The 20,282-nt window shown below is 41.2% G+C and overlaps 1 protein-coding gene across 2 annotated transcripts in view; it reads right to left on the bottom strand.

The window, feature by feature from the left end:
* Positions 1 to 4,109: 4,109 nt before the first annotated feature.
* Positions 4,110 to 20,282, bottom strand: part of LOC139731612 (protein NDNF-like) — a 36,805-nt gene continuing 20,632 nt past the window's right edge. Inside the window, exons 1-4 of one of the 2 annotated variants that reach the window (XM_071642500.1) lie at positions 13,581 to 13,683; positions 8,952 to 9,179; positions 6,482 to 6,600; positions 4,110 to 5,658 (exon numbers count right to left, since the gene is read on the bottom strand). In XM_071642500.1, coding sequence (XP_071498601.1) covers positions 4,271 to 5,658; positions 6,482 to 6,600; positions 8,952 to 9,142 — 1,698 coding nt within the window. In that variant the 5' untranslated portion in view covers positions 9,143 to 9,179; positions 13,581 to 13,683 and the 3' untranslated portion in view covers positions 4,110 to 4,270. Of the gene's footprint in view, positions 5,659 to 6,481; positions 6,601 to 8,951; positions 9,180 to 13,580; positions 13,684 to 20,282 lie in introns of those variants that run through there. The other variant, XM_071642501.1, reaches the window with a different exon arrangement.

Below are 20,282 nucleotides of genomic sequence, written 5' to 3'. Positions count from 1 at the left end.
GTATTTTTTCTGATGAAACGACTGCATAATGATAGGTTTATTTTTCAGAAAGAACGTATGATAAGACAAAATGTAATCAAGGCAAAATAACAATGGGACGGTGAAAAAATAACTTACAACATACATTTCCCTCGAGTTAAAAGAAAAATCAAAAGATTACAACTACTTTGAAATGCCTGGTCATTTTGCCACACGACCAATAGGCGTGTACAAAAATGTTTGACTATGCTTATACAATGACAAGAAGAACGACTCGTCAGAGACCTAATGTGGGTGTAACCATCGCCGAAGGATCCTGAACAGAATTGTCTGTTTGTACCCTTTGTACGATAAATGAATTCATGTCAAAACGATGTTATTTACATTAAATTCACTTCATAGAATGCATTTTAACAGGAGCACACTAAAATCCTCTATCCTAAAACATCTACATCTATAATAAATAGAAATATTTCAGCCAAAACGTAAAGAAACATCATCATTTTTTTTTTTTTGGTCGGTCTAATATCGTAAAGAAGATGTCGGATTCACCGCAATGATGTTCACATCGTAACTATACCAAGTGGATAATAGAAGTAATGTTTACAATAGCACAATAATCGCCCAGTCACAATCACAGTTTACTGTAAAACGCACAAAAGAGATACAAAACCAAACGATCGCCTTGATGTGCTTTATATGGAGACTCAATATTGTTGATTTCTGAAATCCATAAATACACGTAAAACACACAGCTGTGCATGACCTAGCTTACTAGGAGGGGTCACGACGGTGCAGTGTTAGTAATGTCAATACCGCCCCCAGCGTCCAACCCTTTCACTCAAAGTCCGTGAAAAAAAAAAATGGATGTATTTTTTAACCTTCTTGGAACCACCGCCAGAAAATGTCATTGGCAGTACGCACAGAGAGGTTGGCCGTGGTAATGATAGGGTAGACCATACTGCGAACGCAGCATACTGCAACCGCAGCGGACACGGTGCTCGTCGTTTGTTACGGCAATGTACGGCGTCCATTACCGCGTGTGGATAACAAGTTAAAACTACGACAGGTAAAAACGATACATTCATTGCTACATCATGGGAATTGTTGAATCTATACTCTTGTGTACACCATTACGATATCAGACAATTTCTTACGAAAGACCATACACAAGTGAAGAGACGTAGTTATCCAAACATTGCATAGAACCTAAGGAAATTAATCATAATGATAACAACAACAACAAAAATCGTCATATTATTACGTAGTAACACAATGAGGCCGAATGAACTATTCTTCACATTAATGGTAATCTATGATGATGGGAAACATATTTTTCGTCTTTTTTTTTCGTCAAAGAACGCACCGACATTATACAAGCAGTAGTCCCTTGCTGATTATAAGTGAAACTGCGGAATTAATGTTTGATTTAAAAATCATTTAGTGTTTTACCAAAGCCCACTGGCGATGTCTTGATACGGCTATGTTTTGTCGCTATGTATGAGAGTTCCTTGTTACAGCGGATGCAATTAGCACGTGCAACTAAGTAATAGGTTATGGTTTTGTCACATGTGAAGTTGCCACATATACACACAATCATGAAAACTTGTGAAGCAATTGTTGAAACAAAAAATAACCAAAAAAAAGAGATATTTCCTTGTCTTATCCTGACCAACATAAACAATCCATTGACGAGCTTTAAAAAGTGGTGCCACATTGCGCTGTTACGCCATAAACAGGAAAAGTCGTGCGGTCTGAAACTAAGGCTACGACGACCCAACTAACAGTAAATGCCGATAAATTTTCACCACAAGTATGATTAATGGCGTCGCTGTAGCTTTCAATCGCCCAATGTGTCCATTTACATTACATAATACAGTATCATACAGTGCGTGATAGTATTGTCAGGAAATGGACAGAAACATATGGCACAAAATATCAGTTCTTCTATACAATTCTTAATTTACAAGAGAAAGTTATTTCATACATCACCAACCTTTAGACATTCTCTCGGATAAAAACCAGCATTAAGATACAACCATAAACATCACATTCACAATATCGAGTTTCGTGTCATCTATATAGGATCGCAGAAAATTGTACATTTTTGACAAATATAAATAAATATATAATTCTACATATCTGCAAGATACAAACAATGTAATTTCACATTATATCATTCGCTTACTATGACAAACTCGTAATGCATATCACGTAAAAATACTGAACAGAGTCACTTGGACAATACACAAAGGTTAGATCATCCGGGAAAAAAAAAATCACAACTTGCCGATACAATGATCTTGGCACCCCATAATACGATTAAGTGTAATGTTTGTATTTTTTTTTTCGTACATTGCTTTATAACTTGAAACCTTATGTTAAGGCATTTCAGTTACACAGAGAACTAAATAAATCGGGGAAATATCGCTTAAAAAACAAATCAGGACTGCGTAGTACACCCAAATGGGTACATCGATTGCTTGGTCTACAAGACTACCAACATTTTCAAATACTACTTACAGACTACCTGTCAAGACGATATGTCATCGAAGTTCCGCGCATATTTCGATTCTTTACATCAATTTCCCCAACCCATGTGTATAAATGTGTTTAGATATATGTAATATCTTGTACATAATAATCTAGAAATACGGATATGTTTGTTTATGATATCCTATTTTTGAAATTCATGTGCTTTCAAAAATCAGATTTTTTTTTTTTTTTTTGCTGGCGTATGTGTAGATAAAGAAGCTAAACTTCGACTCTGACTGTAAATATTCAATCGTCCTTTCAGGTTTTGTTGAGTACTTTATTCAACATTAGATCATAAAAAGGTATTCATGACTGATCCTTCTCAAAATATTAATATCATAATTTCAAATTAAAAAAAATTATGATAATGATGATAATAACAGGAATAAGAGTAACTCTTATAGTCTATCGACAATATAAAATGTCAATGATAGGGGTCATATTTATCAGAGGAAGCTTTCTCATTGCAATCCAATTCAATTCAGTTCAATTCAGTTTTGATTCAATTTAACTAAATAGAACAGAATTGAACTGTATATCGGCAATAATGTCAATAATAGTGGGATCATATTTATTAGAGGAAGTTTTCTCATTGCAATTCAATTCAATTCATTTCAGTTCAATTTAATTCAATTCAATTCGGTGATTTGAATTGCATTGAATTGAATTGAACTGTATATCGACAAGAATAGTTTCAATAATAGTGGGGTCATAATTATCAGAGGGAACCTTCTCATGGAAATAACGGTTAGTTACTAGTACGCAAGCATTGCAATGTACCTATCTTTACGCGAGGGTGAAAAGGGACGTTTTGGGTAAAACATTTTGTCTATGGAATTCGAGCCCCTGGCCCCTGATTCCGTTTTTTCAAATACCCCACTGAGTTCCCACAAGTATAATTATTGTAAATGCCTGTCACATTTACTCCTGGCTATTTTAGACCATGAAAAGATTGCATTACGAGGCAAGACTGTGAAAAGACTCAATCTACTCACGATTGCATTATTTACACACAAGGAAAAAAAATAATCACACAAGCAACTGGTTGAAATACATACATTTAAAATGACTTCTGCAGCGGGGACTTGATGAAAACTTGCACTAGACGACAAACAAACTTGGCAGTGGAAACAATAGTGATACAATCTTGAAGGCCACCAATTATATCCTAATATGATTCACAGGATATGACTCCATTTTGAAGAGATTTACAATTTCTCGTCATAACGAATACAATCATGAACAAGCATCAACATCAGTTGAGTCCCTTACCGACGGCAATCGTAATGAATTATGTACAATCATTTCATAAGCATTTCTCATTCTAGTCTCGTGATCGATCTTTCCCTGAACTGTCGTAGGGCTCTTTGCAACTTACGAGCAGTAATACTTCTTCAACTCTGCCCACGACATGGTGGGACAAAGGTCTGACGGACGCTGGTCAATGACGCGGACTGACCGGAGCCCTAGCTGACAGCAGTGCCGGGTTCGTGACTGCTTGACTCGGATGACGAACGTAGAGGCATTGATGAAGAGAAGAAATGTAGATGATCGACAGTAAAACACAGACAATATAGAGACTAATATCTCCGCAGTCCCTCCCGATTCTTCTGTCCGAACGCACTCCCGAACACACGAGGCGCAGGCAGGATCTCACCACGCCGGGATTCGGGCTGTTCCGGAGGCAAACGCACCACCCGAAGATTGCCGAGTTGTCCTCACTGAAGAGAGCATGCCATGCGACTCGGCGATATCATCAGTCATCGCAAGTCCGTTTTGTCTTCACGCGTTTGCTCTTGTACGCTACAGCGCCGGTGGCCAGAGGCGGCTGCGCGATCCCGCTCGTCACATAGACGTCGAAAGTGTAGGTCGTTCCCGGCCGTAAGCCGGTAACCATTTCTGTTAAAACTTCCCGCTCTTCTGCAGCACCGTCTACGTCACGACAAATAACCTTTTCGTTCCTTTTGTGCATACTAGGTTCATGACAGCGGTTATCTGTCGTTCTACTATCTCGTGACTCCTCGCGCATGTATAAACAGTATTTTGACGCGTCACTCGTACTTTTCCACGCCAAGGTAACCGACGTGCACTGTCTTAAGTTTCTGAAAACGTTTATCCTGCTGTCCTTTGGCAAGACAGGGAATGAGTACTTTGACGGATTCGTCGTTGCGAAAATTTTGAAAAAGGACGACGTGCGCGATCGCCTTTTGCTCCTGACCTTGATAATGAGTTCGCTTCGAACATTTCGTATGTTGAACTTTTTCAAGGATTTAACAGACGATTCTCTAATTTTCACCTCCTCCCGCCAAATCTCGACCATAACTGGCTTGGAGCATGAATGCACGCTAATCACTACATCCTGCCCTTCCGTTTTTTCGCTGACTGGGAACCTGAACAGCTTCACTGAGCTCATCCTCCTGACGGAGGCCGTTCTGTAACGCCCATCTTTTAATCTCAGTACCTTGGGATCGGCGTTCTCTGCTTGGGTGGTGAGGGTCGTACCGGTGTAGGCGACGCTGCGATTGGTATTTTCATCGACAGCAAAGAGGTCGAAGAAATACTTGACACCAGGCTCGAGGTTTGTGACCGTGTGCAGAGTCTTCCGACCCACGCACTCGACAACAAGGTCAGAAGCTTCCTCCGACGAATTCAAGAGGGCTTGTTTCCGCTGGATTCTCTTTCTGGCCTTTCGGAGTGCGCGCTCTGATGCGAAGCCAAAGCCCGATGGGGAAGTAAGGAGGGGAAGCTGACCCCCGCTCACACTGGACTGCACTCCGCACCACGTGTGGTAGTGTAATCTCGTGTTGATGGCAAGGCAATATCGGACTGGCTGATGATGCACGGAGTCGGAGGGACTTGGCTTCCAAGCCAGGGATACTCGATTCTTGCTGAATCCAGTCACGTCCAGACGCGGGTCACTTGGCAGTTCTGGAAAGAAGTAATCCGAATCTGGCGAAAGTGTTGCATAGACCTGAAAGGCACATCCCCGCTCCACGCTGCGTACTTCCAGAACGTAGATACCAGCCGGAGAAGAGTAAGTGACGTACTTGCCGACCTCGTAGCCCGAAAAGCTCTTCACGTTGGTGCCGATTCTCGTGTTTGACTGTCGTCGAGGGCGCTGTTCACTTAGTTGATCGGCCGCACCTGGGAAGCGGTAAATCGAAATGATCAGAGAAGGGAAACGATAAACTAGATAGTAACCAATACAAGCATTTACAATGGTACATAAATTTGCATCTGTAGGAAATTCTTGTGTACAGTTGATATTGGATGTGAAATTCGGCAAAATCCATTTTCTTTTTAAATCCTTTACTCTTGAGGTATTGACGAGGATTCCCTCGTCTCTAACCCCATCCAGCGTCTCCTCAAAGAAATGAGGTGGACAGTCGGCATGGGTTGGTCAGGGGGAGATGTGACGTGTTTATAATGGTATTAACAACTTGACACAATGGAGAAAATACCCCATGGATACCAATGAGATGAGGTGATGACGTCATCGCCACCCAAACATCCAGACGGTTGGTACCTATAGAGATGTTTTCTAATCATTCTTCGGTCGACAACTGAACAACCTGAATCCCTCCTCCGCAACATCAGTCACAGCTACAACTCTTCAGTACTTATATTTGCTAGATTTAATATATTCATCTTGGTTTAGTAATGATTGCTCTGTAATGAAAACTTCAGTTGCATCAAATATCTTGCCCAAATCAATAGGACAATTGTTCGAAATATCTAACGTGCCTATCTTACGTCTGTAATTGTTACAAATAGCATTGCTTCGTTGGAAAAACAAGTTACTAATGTAACATGTCAAACCTTCTTATTCAACGTCCGATTTTAATGCGACTTTTGCTGTTCTGTTAGTATGATTATACTCTGGAAATTACAAGTAATTAAAACCTGATGTGGCGTCTAAGTTTCGATCTGATCCGATAATCTAAAAGGAAGACCGAGGGCTACTCACTGGATCCACTACCATCCTCCGGGGGATCGAGCAGGGATAGGTTCCATTCGATGCGGGCTGAGCACGGGGTTACAACTATGACCACTGGTGTGTTGTCCTCTTCCACAGAGAAGAAATACCTGAGAGAAGGAAAAAAAAAGAAGAACATCGAAATCTATGAGTGTCCAATCCATTCGTGTTCTAACAAACCTGTCGCTTATTGCGTCAATTGTGTTTGCTCCATTTAAGCCTCTTACTACTGTTGATAATCATATTGCATGGAATGGGGATGGTAGTTTGGACATTGCAGTCATGGGAAGGTTAGATAGATATTCACATTGCTGGTTCTCGTTCGATTTATCATAAGGGTTTATTTTCTTCTCTTCAAAACATCCTCACCATGACGTGATTCGACGGAATTTGAGAGATCGATCAGAAAACATGAATACAAAACGAAACAAATATGCATTATGTATATAAGGCGCCTTCTCTCCGACCACCCATGTACCATCTGATGCTCCATCAATAAAACGTAATATGGATTACACAACACATTATAAGATGACTTATCCAATGGAATATTATGGCCTGATCATCGTATGTATGGAGGACATCATTCTACTTAAAGTTTGTCGAGAATTTCTTTCGAACAATATGCTCCAGGACGTATATAATTTCATCCAAATGTGAATGTTCTGAAGAGAGACAGAAATATTCGACGGAAAGAATTAAACAAACCAGACGGTTAAGAACATTGGAGTGATTCAAATGGCAGTGATCCAACAATCATATTGGATTTAGAAGACAACAGAAGAGCCTTCTTGGTCTTGGCAATGTTATTGGGATGTAACTTGCGTAAGACCACTCTTTGCAAAGAAAGAGGTATACAACACCCTAACCATTTCGAGAAAAAAATAAACATTTCTCTATGCGTCTAGTAGAGATATGTCAAAGCCTTACTGTATGCTTTACAGAGATTTATTTGCCTCGTAGGGATTGAACCAAATAGATATTGTAGTCACCTGATCGAGACATCCATTTTGAAGTGCACTTATGAAAGGTTGGACAAAATTTTTCTAAATCAACGCCGTCGCAACGTACGTGTTATTGTCACATTTTCACTGGGCGCTTGATCTTACGCTGAATGCCTCAATGTCAAGCATATTCCTTGTCATGGTAAACTGTTCTGATATCATACATATTTGACATCGTTTTTCTTTGAGGTCTCCATAATTCTAGGGGCCAATTTAGGACACTGAATCACTAATCCCACAGCTGCAAAGCGCACAGGTTCCCCTGGAGTCGCGCCAACTCCAGTGTCGACAAGTAAAAAAAAAATCCAGACGAAGGAGTAGAAAAACAGAGAGTGAGAGAGAGACAAAAAACAGAAAATGGAGCACAAGATGATCTCGACCAAGAACAGGGTGTCGTCACCACCACCGTTGAGGCAGGGGAAGAGAAGGAGGGTAAGGTCAAAGGTCGGCGACGGTGTAAGCATTACCAACAACGACTGTTTAATGGGATGACAATTTTTGGAGTGATATTGCAATATGGCCTAAGACAAATAAACCTCCTCTCTGCCCTGGATCGAGCCAGGAGGGATGATCGGCCATTGTTGTCTTTTTCTCCGAAGAACGCGATGGCAGTATAATATACGCCATGTATCCCATAAAATTGGTTCAGCCACAACGCCAACCTAATTGGATCGTGTATTGGCCTTAGCCATCACGTGTCAATGAGTATTGCACGTGCATGATCTATGCTCGCGTATGAAATATTATCATCACCAATTAGCATCTCTCCTGCTATCCAAGATAATATAAATCTTAGCCCTACCCTCTCTATGTTTCACCATGCACGAGACCCAACTTGAAAGCGATAAAGACACTATCACCCGTGATGAAAGGAATAAATAATATGGAATAAAGTGACATGGAATGAAAGCGATCCTTCGTAGAAATTGAGGATCAATTTAAAAAAAAAAATGTGTTTTAGCTTAGAAAACATATTTATGCTAATATATCATGCAGGATATCTGTTGCTGGATGAGTGTCATCACATGATTCACCATGAAATGTTCAAGATATACGTCACTGCTATTATGTGACTGAGTCACATGATAGCAGTGACGTATACATCTTTGCCCAGTGTCCATTCCGACAGGACGTGCTGGGTGTTGATAGACGCATTAATATTCATACTTTAGAATAGATCTTAAAATTGGTTATTTTTACCTAATCTTTACCTCGATGTTGATTCTAAATCCTTGCTTTCGTTGAAGAATCTCTTTTAGATAGAATCTTCCTTTGAATTTCCCTTTAAAGAACAAAAGCTGTCGATCTCACTGATCGCTTAACATACGTTTTAACCTGTCAATTGTTTAACTTTTTTTTTTTGGGGGGGGGAGTACCAGAGCACTTGATAAAAGTAAAACCATATTTTCTATAATGTTTTCGGATAATGTACCAACTTTGATAGTCTGGAGGTTCACCTTTTCGATCTGTCAGGGAAAGCGTAGTCCGTCATTTCCCTTCCGTTGGGGATGATACCGTTCTCGTGGAACAGCTCCGGGTCGTCGAAGATGTTGCTAGGCAACCGTTGCGAGGGCGACAGCTTGGCACGGGAGACAAGGAGGAGGAGGGGCAGAAAGAAGGTGAGCGGCGGCTTTAGGAGTGAGTTCATGACGGCGGCGGGGATGGAGAGGATGGTGAACACGAGTCTGGAGAAAAGAAACAATCGACAAGGCGATAATGGTTACAATGAGAGAACTTGGTTCGCGGGTCTGGTAACATCAAACAATACAAATATTAATTATTCAGCAATATAGGACATTAGTGAAATCCATTGAATCTCCAATATCATGCCTTTTTTCATTGGATAGTATAGATACATCATGACAGCAAGATTTATGGTCATGATAAGAATTATAATGTCCAAAATGGATGATTCGTCGCTCCGCAATTAGAAAATGAGTCAATCGGTAAAGGAAAGGCGAGGAGAACTGCGGGACAACATTTTTCATGGTCAAACGCTTGTACAATTTTGGCTGAAATTCGTCACGTCTGGTGCTTCGTCACTAAGACGTAGCCGTCGACAAAATAGTGTAGCAGACCGGATCACTTGCAAGAGAGGGCGATTACCTTTCACAGCAGGAAAAAAAAAATGTAACATATTCTGCTATGGGAATGAAGACAAAAATACGCTCCCCTAGTTCCGTGTAAAACGACAAGACCTCGTCATTTGCATTGTTCATCATCACCGATATCTTGACCAGTATATAAGCACACTCAATACCCTCTCTCTCCCGCCCTATCTCACACACGCACACACACACACACACACACAGAGAGAGAGAGAGAGAGAGAGAGAGAGACAGCACTGCGCTCAGATGACTCACTCCCTTCAGCACCCACATTCAGTAATCGAGCAGAACATACACATACAAGCATTCCCAAGATATGTGATGAAAATACGGCACAGATATCGTACAAAAACATTGCGATGCCCCGATCACACAAAAATGAATTAACCCACTGCGTCCGAAATGAATCAATGTTCAAAAACTTTATATAACGGTGCGCCCGATGAGCTGAAGCGAAGGGTTAATTACGCTAAGGACATCAAATGTAAATACATCGATACACAAGAATGAGTTCAAACAGTGCCATGTCATAGGTGGTTTGATGAAAACCATTGTGTCTATAGAAATCAGTTCAACTAACAGCAGAAACACGAGATACGAGACGGGTACGTCCTAGCATTATCGGAATCTCGTCAAAGGATAGACATCAGCAACCCCCCCCCCCCCCCCCCAAAAAAAAAAAAAAGATAAAGAAAAATATAATCAAAAGCAAAGTATGATTTCTACAACCGGTAAAACTTATATCACTTCGCGAATGTACAAGTAACAATCTTAATCAAATTCGAGCGCACAAATATATAAGAATAATCGAGAACAAGAAGAGAGAAGGAGGGGGGGGGGGGGGGAGGAGAGAGACAAGAAAATGTTGCTCTGGAGACTAATGGAAGGTATAATCCCCTTTTCTGCACCTTCGGCATCTAAGAGTATATCACAATATGGGCAAGAGAGAGGGGGAAGGGGGAAGAGCGAGAGAGAAGACCAAAAGAGCAGGACAAACGTCGTTTCTTTTTAGAGCAATGGAAACAACGCAAAGATGTCGCTAAGCGAGTACCTGCGATCGGTCGGTCTGCATCCGAAACTCCTTGAAGATATAGTAGGCGGTGAGCGAGGGAGAAAGGAGTCGTGAATAAGTGATAAGGCACACATTAGCGCGTCATTATCTATTGGTCATCGAAAGCAGGGGCAGCGGGCTGCCGGGGAAGAGCGGGATGAGGGAGAGGGGAGGGGAGAAGGAGGGGGTTCGGGCAAAGGAGATGGGAGGGGAGCAGAATCACGAACGTGCAGGTCATTGACCAGGTGTGCATTAGAGTGACATCTCTAGAAAATCATTTCTCATTCACAACGTTTTCTCGCAATGTCCTCAGAAAACAACAACTACAACAACAATCAAACAAAAAAAGGGGGGGTTGAGAGGAACGTGTCATTTCTCGCGTGTAGCTTTGCCAAGGGGAAAGGAACATTGATATGAGCAATCCCACGATGGGCGACGATGATTATGAGCATGGGACAGACGATCATGAAATCACCCACGGCTCGTTGCTTAGCTGCGTAATGTGACACAATCTATTCACAGCGGCGCTCACCCACTTTTTAGATTTTTGCACGTAACTGAGAGAGTGCTCGTATGAGCGTGCGCGGACTTACTGGCAGTACTCTTCCTAAAAGATATTCCATACTTTCAAAATCATGACATATCATTTTTCTTCTTTACGTTATTAAAAAGAAAGGAACGATATTTTAGGTCTACATTAAACAGCAGTGCATGCAAGTGTATGTCGGGTTGTCTTCAAAATCCAGTGCTTACCAATGCCACGTTCTGGACAACTGAATGAATATCTCCCTCTAGGTTTTCTCAATGATTTGTGCACGAAGACAACCACAAAAGCAGGTTAGAACCCGAGGAAACTCGATTGTGGAATGACTACTTGCTTGGTATAAGGCTTTCACTGTATAAATCTTTGGTCATATAGTGCGGCAACTTTCACATCAAACATTTCGGGAAGAGATTATAATTTTGAAGGAGACTTGGCGATGTTTTCAGGCATGTTAAGATAGAATAGAGCGCTGCAGAAAATAATTCAATTTTACACTACCCCCCAAATGACGGATGCTTGATGTCATACATAGCGCATCTCCTCTCGACGCTAATTGTACTTTACAGAGAAGGTTTTGTGTGGAGAAGGGAAAGTTCCTCGAATAAGCTCATTTTCGTCTGTGGCTAATAATTAGCACCGACTATGCGCATATAGAAAGCAGATGAGTCGTGGGTGAATTCGTCCAGGGGACTATTGGGTTCATGTATGAAGTCGAAACTAAAGTCTATCGATTCATCGTGTTCATATCCCGCGCTTCCGAACGATAGAGACATCATCGCAGCCAATTTTAGAGATAAAATTCCCTGTAGAGTTGTAACTGTGTGCATCTCAGACAAAGAAACAAACATCGAGTTAGACTAAAGGCAATATAGGGAGAGCTTGAGAGGGAAAAAAACTAACAACACGTCACCAGGCTTACATTACAATAGCACGAACGTATAATGTAGGCCTACAAGCAAGGAGGTATAGATACCTCCCTGGTACAAGTGATTGCGTGCTCACGCACGCGCAAACGCACACCCATGCACATCTACTACGAAACACAATGATGCAGTTTGCTGTCATTCATAGAACACAATGTGTGTGTGGCACTGTGTGTGTGTGTGTGTGTGTGTTTAATATACATATCTGGTTAATGAGCACATTAATATTAAACGGATTGTGGCACTGAGAAAAAAAAAACAACAAAGAAAAACCTCTTCGTCACGCTCCAAATGACTGGCGTAGACCAAGACATCTTTTTGCCGTATAATCCCTTCCTTCTGCTATCATCAGCGTTCTTCCTGCTCCAAGAACCTTGGATACGAGTCATACAAATATTTCACGATAATTGCCAAAAACGGAGGTATCTTTACTGATTGAAACGAAACCATAGTAACTTAATGTAACTTAGTGTCCCCGGAAAGACTGCTCCAAAGTTTGGAGAGGACAAAACGCAGTAAAAGAATGGAATGTTTCACATCCTGAGATCTTCCCGGCCCAGTATCCGACATCAATTTGCCAATAGCATGCACGCTGTTGAAAAGAAACCATAGCCTCAGCTCAAGCCGGTCAGATTTAATTAAACCAACGCTGCGGACTTCACGAAGACCATTCAATTATTGTCAACTGAAAGTGTTTTGCCGAAGTATAAAAGTACAATTGTATCACATCCATGGGTAACCTCACGCACTGACTCTGATAACATCTTAACTCCATTGCTCTCATCACAGATCAAGAGTCACTCTACACGTGATAGGATGGCAGAAGACACGGTCGAATAAAAGTAGGTGGTATACTATTACTATGTAAACACCTAGATTCTCAATTGTGGTCCCCAACAGGTGTACGGTAGATAGACAACACATCCCTCGATCATATAACAGTAGCTTTAATAGTATTATGAGCAGTCGTAGTATATGTAATATTGTTATAAGTAGTATTAGCATAATAGTAGTATCCTAGCAGCAGCAGTAGTAGTAGTAGTAGTAGTAGTAGTAGTAGTAGTTGTTGTTGTTGTTGTTGTTTTTGTTGTTGTTGTTGTTGTAGCAGCAGCAGTAGTAGTAGAAGTAGCAGCAGTACCTAGAAAGTAGTCAGATGTAATATACTAGAGTAAATAAGATATGTAATGTAGAAGTAGCAAAAGGGGTAAGTTTTGCGGTAATAACATTCGCAGTAATACCGACAAGAGAAGAAGAGGGTGATAGTCGATCTGGAATATGCCCCGTCGGAAATAGTAGAGGTGATAGAAGCATAGGTGAAAAATAGTACGAGTATAGTAGTGCTGATGGTAGCACTACACTGATAGGACTATAATAATGTTCTGTATTGCGGAAGGTCATACTCATAATATGTCATCACCGCGATATCAACCTACTTACATACCTCCTCATGCTATACTTACGGAACCAGTGCAGATGTGTTCTTCGTTTATCGAATTGTAAGGCAATGGGATGCAGTTGGCGTATTCCGTGGTAGAACCCTGGTTAGATGATCGGCTGCGATCCAAATCCAACAATTGAATTCAGAGTCGACATTTACATGGATGGAGGGATGGTACAAATGCAGGTCAGTTGTAGCCACAGCCGCGCCACATCAAATATGAATTCCGAAACTGAGCTTATTGACCATAATTATAGATTTATAGCGTCGTGTGTTCAGCTCTACAGACACCTCTGACAGACGACTGTGATACACTCATCCTACTGAGGGTTGGTTTCTATGGTCATATCCTTGATTTCACAGCAGACTAACCCAGTGGACCGTCTGTCTCTCATAATTATGGAGAGAAAAAAAGTAAGTCACATTCGTATTAGAAACGGAATACCAATGAACGATTGGACGTCCATTCTGTTAAAAAGAGGAGTGGAGGATTGATCCAGGTAGGCGACCAGCCGAAGGGCAGGCGGACGGAAGACAGATGGAGTAATTTCTTTTCTAGTCCGGAATTCGTGTCAGTGCATTCATTAAGATCATGTTCTCTTCAGCTTAATGCTACTTCTCCAGCACCCGTGATGATGCTATTTCTTGCTCGGACGCTAGCCCGGTGATGTCTTCCTTCATCTGCGTGCTCTTTCTCTCTCCACCTCCATCTCGCTTCGCTTTGGCTTCAGCTTCGTCACCTTGCACTTCCGCTCTCCCCTTTCGTGAAAATGAATATTTTATATCCAAAGGTGATCAAAAAGGACAAAAAAATGGCTACTGGAATGGAGGGGCAAAGCACCTAACACTCTTGTGCAGACAGTTGCACTTGTTTTGGTTGTGTTTGAGAGTGTGGCAAAGATGCGGTGGCTAAGAGACAGTGCGCCGAGCACACCGTCAGGCGAGTGGTCTCGGAGCAAAAGAGGGACGAGCAAGCAATGTGCGTGTGTGTATATCAAGATCATCTACCTGGCACGGGCGCACAAATTATTATACTAACATGTCATCATCGACTTTACGCAATGTCTACTAAAGCAACAAACAGTGCCGCACTCTCGCCCTGTCTGCATAAACGCAAGATACGGGATGGAAGCGCTTCCAGCGAGCCACAAGGCTGCAGATGATGCCAGAAAGACTCAAAGAGCCATTGCGTCTGCCTTAAACCAGTGTACATAGATTAGTTCACTCGTATTCCATGTCTTTAATTAATTTGATCATCAAGTCTTTGATTAATTTGATCATCAAAATCCTAAGAAAAGCAGGTAGAAATTTTTTTTTGGTTTATCACTGGGGACTAAATTCCTAATTTATACTTTTCCGCACAATTTTGGTCCTTTCTTTCCAGTTTTAGTCGTTTCATTTTTGAATGAGCAAAACAAGAATGTAAAGTCATTATTTTCTTTACCTCTTTAGCTTTTTTTTTCTTTGCTCTAGTGTTAAGAGATACTTTTGTACGTCGATGTTTTTATCATTAATTTTTTTTAATCAAGGGAAATCAACCTGTCTAGTGTCAGTATTAACAATAGAAACTGTCGACTTAGCAACTACTGAAATCATAGCATCTCGAATTTGAGTGTCTAAACCATAGATCTTCACTTACTACTCCTAAAAGATTAGACCTTGATTTCGACAGATGAGGACGAAGTTCTTAGAATCTGCTCAAAGATTTCGAAAGATACCTCCTGCCTATATCATTAGGAAAGTATGACTTATCTTTGTTTACGAGTGTTTAAAACATTGCAACCTCACCCACGATAATTTGAAGAGCAAACTAGTGGCAATTTGATCAAAATTGGATAAATATTATGGAAGTTATGAATTTGTTAAGTTTCGCTTATTTTCATAAAATAGTTCCTGAACAGTCAATATGAATATGCTAAGAATGAGTTGTTGACGATGACAACTTGCCATACAGTTTGTTCATAAGAGTATAAAATTTCAGGGTTTTTGGTTGTTTGTTTGTTTGCTCGTATGTTTTTTATGGTTTTTTTTGTAAATACGTATGACTGTTTATTACTTTCAAGCTATTCAGCCAGGAATAACATTATGTTTTACACTTTTATAGCAGAAGAATTAATTTTCGTCATTTCTTTGTACAAGATCAATGGAAAGCTGTGAGGTCATGACATCATCAGCTCACTCATTGCTTCTTCGTATCAATCGTTCGAAAACTGCTTTGTAAAAACTCTTTTAAGTTTTATAACTTCTTTAGTTTTAATCTGATCTAGAAAATGTCCGGAATTCCCCTTGAAGGGAAAAATGAGACTATTTCTCCAAGGAAATTCTTCCGGCAAAAATGTGAACGGGAGCTTGAACAGTTACGTCAAGCAATAATGCGCTAAGACACACACGAGCCTGGACGAATTATCATATCACTGACATCGCTTATCGCTCGTTAACTCAACTTTATTTGCCGCTGATGGAACTGTGGTCAGCGCTTTCTCGAGAAATTGACTGGCCGAAAGGTTGATTTCTGCGTACGGGATATACAGACAAGCGGTAAGTATCTATCGTGTGGACGGCACGAGTGATAGAGATCCACGGACCTACATGGAAGACCGTATACTACTGGGTCCAGTACACACCACACAGTGAGTGACGGCTTCATGGCAAGGCGTGTTTTGATATTTATCTTTATGAGCTGTTGGCAATTACACGCGGTTAAGGCTTCATCATTTGCACTTCTTAGGCCTGTATGGAGGGAGAAAAGGGGCACTTGAAGAGCTAGTTCGTCCTCAAGCGATTATACTCTGATTGTGGCTTTAAAACGGTAAGGGATTTCTCGCATTAAATCCACACGACGTACACATGTCGGCGCGAGAGCGAATCAAAATAAACTGTAAGCATGAGGCGTTTCGGTTAACACGACAAGTTATGTCTCAGCTAAAGTTTGATGACACAGTTTTTGTCCGAAGCATTCTTAAAGAGTTGCATGGGGTACTGTCTGATACAGATCCTGTTCCATAAACTCTTACCCATGTTGAACGCAAATCATCTAGGGTATTAGATTTTGTGACTCGATATCATTACCCAGATTCCTATCATTAACCCGTTCGGGGATACCACCTCAACACGCCATTGGCATATCGTTTGCAAGCAGATTGAAAATGGTACGGTAAGGTAATCTCTTTCAAAATAAAAACAATGAACAAAATGTATTTGGCAAATAATGATAATACTTTGATAATTAAGTAAGATACTGGTGGAGGGACCTAGGCCGTGACGACATGGCATATTTGTTTTCCAGAGGGGTCCACATAATTGTAATCGTACTGTGTGGATGATGCCACTCACGCACACGCACACGCACACGCACACGCACACGCAAACGCACGCATATCCAAAATGAAACCTACACAATCATTTCTCGCTCGATTCCACATCGGACATTACTATGTCCAGATGATACATCAAACAATATTCTATGCAGCCATCTGCTCATTCTAAGACGCCGGAGCAGATTGAAACATATCAATTTGAAAATGTACCATATCTCCGTGTCCTAAATATGCTACATACGGATTCCTCTCATTTTCTTAATGAAGTGATTTTTAGGTACATTCTTGAAAGCTGTGAAATCAGTAATTTAAGACATTTGAACAGTGCCCTCCCTTTTAGCGAATTTACCAAACCTCGGATCACGCAGGAGGATGACAACACAAACCATGAAGAAAACGTCATTTAGGTCCCGTGAATGACAACGACCTTCCGCACAATAGCCCATTGCATCTTCTACAGATACAGACGAAATAACACACCATCGATACTAACTTGACACAAAAGGTTAAGAGCTTCGTCGTGTGATAAGATATCATGGGAGGACAATACATGAATTGCACTGCAAGGCATAACATGACACAACACCACATTCATGAAGAAAAATGATAAGATAACGGTATCCAGCCATTACATACCACACATCTCAGACTGGGGGTCCGCACGAAAAGGGTCGCCACGAACCAAAATCTGTCTGAGAGGTCGGTCAACAGAAATCAAGCACCCTGTTTATTAATCATATTTGCGCTGCATAGTAATTCGCAAAACAATACACATGCGTGCTCGGTATAACATACACATAATGGTTGGGATGTGAAGGCATTCCAGCAGTACTAATTACTGGGCAAGCTAGCTCCTTTCTCCATCCGACAACGCCGTGCGGATGATGACGTCACAGTTCGGATGGGAAGTCATCCGCAGCGGCTGGAATCAGCCTCAGCCATGATAAATGTACGATGACCCATTAATGATGCCTCGGGGATTTCCCCCAAGATGAGAATTTGGTCGTTGTTGTTGCTATTGCTACTGCTGCTTTATTTTACAGAATAGCGAGATGATGGAATGGTGTGTGACGCACAATCCATAAAAAAAGATGACCTAATCTTTAGGGCGGAGTGGGATAAAAATCTGCGAGAGGATTACGACACATACAGTACAGAATCCTTGATCGCCCTATCTACGTAAAATGTGACTGCAGCAATACTATACTGAGAGAGAGTGGAAGTAAACGCAGTGAGGGGAAGCTATCAAGAGTAGAAGTAGAAGTAGTTTTTAAAGGAGCAGTAATTGTAATCGTCGTCGTCGTAATAGTAGTAGAAGTAGCGGCAGTGGTAGTTGGTCTTACTTGTAACTTCAGTACTGTAGATTCGGAGTCTGAAGTGATGTTTGGTAGCCTGAATGGTGGTGGTGCTGATTGTAAAAAATAGACGCACCCGCCACACTGGATAAACCTTAGCAGAGAATATGATAGGGCAAAGACATTAATCCAGATTCTGAGGTGGTATGGGGGTAACATGAGGGGAGAATGACCATGGGAAACCAGAGATTCAAGAGGATGAAGTGATTCCACTGGCAAAGCTGATGCCGCATTTGCAGCCAAAAAGAGTAAACAGATTTGATGAAGGTAGTGACATTAACGGTTCTGAAAATAAATAAAGTCATCCACTAAAAAACTGTGGATCTGGGTGTTGAACCGACATTTCGAAGGTCCTTTACTGTTCATAATCATAACAGCCTTTACAGGAACACTGCAGTTGATGTATTTAGCGTGGTAGCCATAAATGGTGAGTTTAAGGGTGACTGAAAATACCAACCTCAACACCACATCCTTGTTTCTCAGATTTTTGTTTAGATGTCACGCGGTACACTTTATAAACTAACCTAGTTATTGCCTTTCCTCGGTTCCCCACGATATCTCATGGTGTCATCATAGTGTCTTTAAGGTGGAGCTTATGGATGGAAGACTGTAACAAATAATAAACAAACATTATATCACATATATGCTAATCTAAAGATAAACACTTTTTTTCTGTTCAAAAGGGTAAAAGTACAGCATACACTTGGAGTGATTTTGATCACAAGTCACATTCCTCTGAACAGGCCTTATTTATTTCAGGTTCACAACTCACGGCAGAATGCGTAATTTGTGGGGATGTGCTGTGTGTGTTTGTGTGTGTGTGTGTGTGTGTGTGTGTGTGACCAAACGGAATTGCCCTGGCTTTCACATCACAAACAAACACGAAAAATGCTTCACATTAACGCCCGCGGACCAATACTACTGTCACCTCTCGGCTTTCATATTGGGACGTGACATGAGTGATTCAAGTTAATGGCAAACTAAGGGAAAATGGGGATGGGGAGAGGATAGCATCCTTCTTGTTTTTTCCCCGCGACGCATCCGGCCACTTCAGCCCTGCGAAGTGGTGGCGACATGTCGCCAAGAAGCCAATACCGTGCCTTGACCGTGCATGTCGTCTGGACCCATATCAGTGAGTGGTCTGGCAGCCATTTTGGATTTCATCCATCTCAATGAAAAGAAAGGGGGAGATGCGCCGTTGGCACGGTGGTGAAGCCGGCAAAAACGGAAGCTGGAAAGGGTTGAGAGGGGCTATACATTATTCATGGAAACAAAAATCAAACATTGTAAGGGTATTTTGTAACATCCGAAGCAGCACCACGGCAAGATGAGGAAAGTGAAGTGTTGTTGAATTCAGGTTGCCTGGAAAAACACCCGTGTTGACGCATCATTTCGACCATTCACGACACCAGTTAAGATGTCGCGAGACTTTCACTGTCAAATCTATTTCGCAGCGGTTATTGACTTCTCGGTGCTCATTGAAGAATAACCCGATTCCTCGCTACACAGGGCGCATTAATTCAAGCCTCGTCGACTTTCAGCGGCCACCTACTTTTTGCCGTGCGCGGAAAACTTGTCCTTGTGAGCATTTGAAACAAATTGTGCTGGGCACATGTAACGTATGTGTACTCGAGAGCATCTCTTACGGAGGGATTCAGAAAGAGGAGCAAAGCACAGAGGCTAAGAAAGAAATTGAATGACATGCAATATATCTTTCAAGTCAGTCAGAGGCGAACAAGTAAAGAGCATGAATCACTGTTACATCACTGAACTTTTAAATGACCCAAATACTTAACTCGAAGAGAGTCGAAAAATGTTGGTTGAAGGCTTTCCTTCATCACCAAAGTAGATCTGCTTGGGCTACCCAAGGCAATAATCTCGATCCGAGATAGAGAATTTACTTTTACGTTTGTAGAAAATCAATTTTTATGATGGAAATTTGAAAAAAATGTTTTCATCCCTTGCTGCGTTTTTTTTTTTTTTTTGCTTTTGTTAAAAAAAAATCCCTTATGAATTGATTCAAACACTTCGTCTCGAGTAGATGATGATAAT

This window comes from Diadema antillarum, unplaced genomic scaffold (genome assembly GCF_040938485.1).
Source record: "Diadema antillarum isolate AM-2024a unplaced genomic scaffold, OU_Dant_1.0 seq00000382_RagTag, whole genome shotgun sequence".
Lineage (NCBI taxonomy): Eukaryota > Metazoa > Echinodermata > Echinoidea > Diadematoida > Diadematidae > Diadema > Diadema antillarum.
Note: the sequence above shows the minus strand (reverse complement) of the source record. Positions and strands in the feature narration are given on the sequence as shown.